The following is a 6,086-nucleotide window of genomic DNA, read 5'->3' on the forward strand; positions in this document are numbered from 1 at the left end:
TAGATGGCCATCCAACCTCTGCATAAAAACCTCCAAGGTAGGAGAGTCCATTCACATTATGTGAAATAGGAATCACGAGGGAACTGAATTGTAGTCCTGCACTTACTCAGCTATGTGCTACATATAATCTCTCAAAGAAGTATAGCAGCAAAATTTAGGGGGGGGGGGAATAACTTCCTAGTCAAGAATGATGCAACCTCAAAGGCCAACAGCACATTGGTGAAATAATAATTATTCTTATCACTCAGAAAATTACTGCTTTCTATCCTCTGGCCCACTGGAGATTCCAGAGCCTGTAAGCAAGATCAATGGTCAGCATTTGAAGAGAACTATAAAACCCTTGTGTTACTCTAAATTTGATCTAGGGATAGGCTGGGCTTTGGAAATAATAACATGTACATTCCATTCCTTTGAAATACAGATTGAGGGTTAAAGTTACAGTTTTGGTTTCTTTGCTCATGATGCATAAAGATATCTGTATGTTGATTTCAAACACTCCTCTTTACACAATGAAATGAGGATATACAAGAAATGCAGTGTTTGGGGACACAGACAGATAAGATGATATTTCTAAACATACAACCAGGATCTCGGAGCACTGATTCCCTAACTAGACATGTGGTAAACCTGTTTAGCAACAATATCATTCAGCATTCAACGATGTAGCAAAACTACTAACTGTTACATGCAATGCTGCATTTGGAAGCATGGGAATCTATGTTTGGAGGCAAAATTTTCTCACCAGGATCATGCTAGTGATCGTGTTGCTGCTTGCACTGCTGTGTCATTCCGTATGTAAGACACATTCTATTAACTGCAGCATATTGGATGATCCAGTCCCTATTCCTCATGAATTTTACCAGCCAGGAAATCTTATCATTGGTGTCATTGTTTCTCAGGTTGTCTTCCTCTATAACCATCTCAGTTTCACGGAACAGCCCACACAGATCTTGATTAACGAACCCATGTAAGGCAATATTATTTATCTCTCACCCAATTTTTAATATGTGCAGACCATTATTATTAATGAATGCTGTTCTTTATTTACTTTCTAGTGTCACAAAAGTGGCTTGGGTGCCTGCAGATGAGCAAGGACGAAGAATACAAAAAAAAGTTGTAATTTTATTAAACAGCTGTTACTCTTATTACAGATCTGTGCCAAAGAACTACCAGCATATACTGGCCTTAGCATTTGCTGTCAAAGAGATCAATGAGAATCCCAACATCTTATCAAATATATCTCTAGGATTCCACATCCTCAATAGTTACTACACTGCAAGAATGACGTATAAAGCTACCCTGAACCTTCACTCCACACAACATAGGTTTGTCCCCAACTTCATTTGTGACAATCAGAACAATCTGATAGCTCTCATTGGAGGATGCATCTCTGAAATCTCTGCCAATATTGCCATCATTTCAGCAACCCAAAAGACTCCACAAGTAAGCTGTGTGCATGGGGATATGGAGATTTCACCTCTCTGGTACAGAATCTTTATTTCAGGAAATGGGTTCAGAGAAGGGTAATGAATCTAAAATGGATAATAACCCATTTAAGGGAAGTTTGAAAAAACTTTGTGGATTTAGTGTGCATCAGAATAGGCTAAGTGGAGAGAGTGTGGTCCTTCTCACATGACCCAAATAACTCCTGCACCTCTGTGATTCAATAATTAAGAATGATCTTGTCATCCTTTAAAAAAACGCTTATGCATTTGATTTCAGCTGACCTATGGATCATTTTTGCCACAACAAGGTACAAAACTTCTATTTCCATTTTTGTACCAGATGGTCCCAGATGAAACCTACCAGCATATAGGAGTTGCACGGTTACTTCAGCATTTTGGATGGACATGGATTGGGCTCGTGGCTGTGGATGATGACAAAGGAGACAGGTTTTTACAGGCAATTGTGCCAATGCTTTCCCAGAATGGCATCTGTTATGCATTCATAGTAAGAATACCAAAATGGAATTATGTGGATGAGATGGTGGACTATGGTTTACAGCATTCAGTAAATTATGCAATTGTCTTTGAGCAAAACCCCAGAGTATTTTTTATTTATGGAGAGCCTCCGTCCTTTCAGGTTTTGAGATTAATGCTACTTGTAGCACCCTTAATGGAATATCCACCTCTGGGTAAAGTATGGATTATTACATCCCACTGGGATTTTGCATCACTGTCTGTTCAGAAGAATTGGGAAATACAGACTTTCCATGGTTCCATATCCTTTACAGTTCATGCAAATAAGCTATTAGGATTCCAAAAGTTCATTCAGATGTTAAAACCTTTCTGGGCCAAAAAAGATGGTTTTATAAAGGACTTCTGGGAACAGGCATTTACTTGTTCATTCAAAGCCTCTAAGGAGCAGGAGGAAGAGGAGAAGAACATCTGTACTGGAGAGGAGACACTGGAGAGCCTTCCTGGCATTCTGTTTGAAATGCACATGACTGGCCACAGCTACAATGTCTACAATGCTGTCTATGCTGTGGCACATGCTTTGCAGGCCATATACAAACTGAACTCCAAACACAGAAGATTGGGAGAGAGATGGACATTTCGGAACATGCAACCGTGGCAGGTAAATACACATCAATACTTTTGTTTAAAAAGTAGCCTAGCTTTGGAACCAGAGGGAGAAGGAAGTGTAAGTTTGCATAAATCAGTTACATTAAAATGCATGCAGATTTCTTTTTGGTTAGAGGTAAGACTCTAGTGTTTTAAAACCAATGGCCATCCTTGGAATCAAATGGATGGACATGGCAGACAGAGGGAGCAAATCATTACATCTACTGTTCAAATATGACATACATTTGTGAAGCTCCCTGAAATAATTTCAAAAGTAACTCCATCTTTTGTTCCTCTTTTAACATAGATCCATCATTTTCTTAAGAGCATCTTATTTAATAACAGTGCTGGAGACATTGTGCGCTTTGACAGTAATCGAGAAATAGTTGCAGGTTTTGATGTTACAAACTGGTTGATGTTCCCCAATGGATCTGTTGTTAGAGTAAAAGTTGGAAGACTGGAACCTCAGGCTCCTTCTGGCAAGGAATTAACCATTCATGATGACCAAATTGAATGGCATCCAAGTTTTAATCAGGTGAAATTTACCAGCAAATACTTGAGTTTATACTGTAGTTCCTAGAAAACACCAAGGAACTAATTTGCTGTAGTGGACAGCCTTCTCTATTCATGTTGAATTCTGGAACATGCACAGAGCAGTCATGGCTGATGCAGGTAGACATTCATTCAGATGGCTCCCCACTGCACACATTTATCTCCCAAGCAGTGGGAAGAGTGATACAAAGCTGTGCCAAATGCTTTGTCCTCATTCCCCTATCACATGATTCAAATCAGATGGTAGTTGACTGATGAATGAGGAAAGCTAATCTCTTATTGCTCATCTTCCATTTATGATTCCACTTAGGTGCTGCCTGTTTCTGTATGCAATGACAACTGTTGCCCTGGCTATAGCAGGAAGAAGAAAGAGGGAGAGAAATTTTGTTGCTATGATTGTATTCAGTGTCCAGAAGGGATGATCTCTGTCAAGAAGGGTAAGAGGCACAATGTATAGTGATACCAAAACATTTTCATAACACAACATAATGGTTATATTTGGAGAATGCACATGCCCTGAATACTTTAAAAAGTAGTTTGCAATACAAATTTTATAGGGTGAAAGGGAGTATATAAATGTAATAATGCATTAAAAAATACATTGTTGTTGCAACCCATAGGATCAAATATTGGATAAGCATTTCAGTGTATGTGGCCTGATGTTGTGAACCCTTGCAATGATGTGATGAGCAGCTTGCTCACTTGGTATGTGTCCTTCCTAGCTGATGAAGGACAATTAGACAGAGGGTTGACTAGATGGATCTCAGGTGGGGTGAACATGTCTCTGTGTGATGGAATTGTTGCAATTGACCTTAAACCTATGGTGGTGCATCCATTTCTGTCGAAGCCCACCTTAGACCCTATAATGACTACTTTCTGGACATGAATATTATCATCTTGGGAATATGGTGAAGAAGGTGTGGTGGGGCAGATGGAGGAGTATCTCTAACCTACCTAAAGAGTTATGTCCCGATAACAGCATGGTCCTTGTTCTATGGTGTCCTTGTCCCCAGTGTTGAGGCCCATGAAGCTGCTAGGACTGGTAATTAGGACTTTGGGCAAAGTGTCATCAGTATGCTAATGACACACAGCTGTATTTCTCCATAAAGTCTAATTCAGGATAAGCTGTATATGATCTGAACTATTTCCTTGGCAAAGTGATGACAGTCCATAAAGTGAGATTGAACCCTGGGAAGAACAAAGCACTGTATGTAGGTGATTCCCATATATGGGAGATTGGTCTATTCTGTATTCTGGATGGCTCACTCTGAAATAATAGGTTTGTCATTTAGGGGTGCTCCTGGGTCCAACTCTGGTAGCTTGAAAATTTGCAGCTGATATTTTAATTATCAATTTTCTTGGATAGGAATAATATGACCCCAATTATTTATGCACTAGTAAACTCAATATATAGCTATTCCAATGTGGGGCTAACAGAAGTTCAGTAGATGCTACAGGTGTTGTAAAATGTTGAGGCTAGAGTGTTTATGGGGGCAGACTGCCACCAACAAAAATATGCTTGTTAAAACTACAGATAGGAGTTTTAGCAAGCATATTGTTAAAACTACAAAGTACTGCAAGAGTGTTTAAAATTATGATTTATGACAACCTTGTCATCCTGTGGAAATATGGAAGTCCTTTCTCCTAGAGTGATTCAAATAACTATAATAACACAAATGGAGAACTATCCCTTGCTCTCAGAACTGACTGCTTTGGAAAGAAATTGGTCAACTTCTTCAACACTCTTCACTTTTTTCAGATATGGATGCCTGTATCAAATGTCCAGAAGACCAATATCCAAACAAGGGCCAAACTAAATGCATTGTTAAAGTTCTAAGTTTCCTCTCTTACAAAGAAGATTTAGGGATCATCTTAGCAATCTTGACTATTGCTTTTTCCTTGATCACTGTTTTAGTTCTTGGAATTTTTATGAAGCACAAAGATACCCCAATAGTTAAAGCCAACAACCGGACCCTCACCTACATCCTGCTCATCTCCCTCCTCCTTTGCTTCCTCAGCTCCTTACTCTTTATTGGGAAGCCTGGAAATGTGATCTGCCTTCTCAGACAATCACTGTTTGCTTTCATATTCTCTGTGGCCCTTTCCAGCATTTTGGCAAAAACCATCACCGTGGTTATGGCATTTATGGCAACCAAGCCAGGTTCAAAAATGAGAAAATGGATAGGGAAAAGGTTGACAAATTCTATCATCCTTTCCTGCTCCTTTCTTCAAGTTGCCATATGTACTCTTTGGTTAAGTACTTCCCCTCCTTTCCCAGACAAAGACATGCACTCAGCAAAGGCAGAAATCATACTAGAATGTAATGAAGGTTCAGCTACCATGTTTTATTGTGTCTTGGGCTATATGGGTTTCCTGGCCATCGTCAGCCTCATTGTGGCTTTCCTGGCTAGAAAATTACCTGACAGTTTCAATGAAACCAAATTTATCACTTTCAGCATGTTGGTGTTTTGCAGTGTATGGTTATCCTTTGTTCCAACCTACCTAAGCACCAAAGGGAAATACATGGTAGCTGTGGAAATCTTCTCCATCTTGTCTTCCAGTTCTGGGTTACTGTGCTGCATTTTTTCTCCTAAATGTTATGTCATTATTTTGAGACCTGAGCTAAACAACAAGGAGCAATTAATAAGGAAAATAAAATGAAAGCATATATCTATTTCTTCATTCTGCTCCAAATCTATCTATCATCTATTTCTATCTATATCTATCATCTATCTATCTATCTATCTATCTATCATCTATCATCTATCTATCTATCATCTATCTATCTATCTATCTATCTATCTATCTATCTATCTATCATCTATCTATTACACTGGTCAAGAACAAATTTGTTGTCTGTGTTTTTTCAGCTGATTTAGGACGAATCTGATGCGCTGAATCCAAAAATCACATTGGTTTTGCTCAATCAGGTCAAGTTTTTGAGCTATGGCCACATGTCGTTTTTACATT

The 6,086-nt window shown here is 38.9% G+C and overlaps 1 protein-coding gene across 1 annotated transcript in view; it reads left to right on the plus strand.

The window, feature by feature from the left end:
* The window catches only part of LOC310829558 (vomeronasal type-2 receptor 26-like), a gene marked incomplete at both ends in the record, with an annotated part of 87,470 nt that extends 81,693 nt beyond the window's left edge, over positions 1 to 5,777 (plus strand). The window contains 4 exons of the mRNA XM_083708183.1: positions 1,723 to 2,577; positions 2,872 to 3,099; positions 3,427 to 3,553; positions 4,876 to 5,777. Of these exons, the coding sequence (XP_083564309.1) occupies positions 1,723 to 2,577; positions 2,872 to 3,099; positions 3,427 to 3,553; positions 4,876 to 5,777 (2,112 nt within the window). The remainder of the gene's footprint in view (positions 1 to 1,722; positions 2,578 to 2,871; positions 3,100 to 3,426; positions 3,554 to 4,875) is intronic.
* Positions 5,778 to 6,086: the final 309 nt, after the last annotated feature.

Source organism: Podarcis gaigeae (genome assembly GCF_964106915.1).
Source record: "Podarcis gaigeae genome assembly, chromosome: 13".
In the NCBI taxonomy this organism is placed as follows: Eukaryota; Metazoa; Chordata; class Lepidosauria; order Squamata; family Lacertidae; genus Podarcis; species Podarcis gaigeae.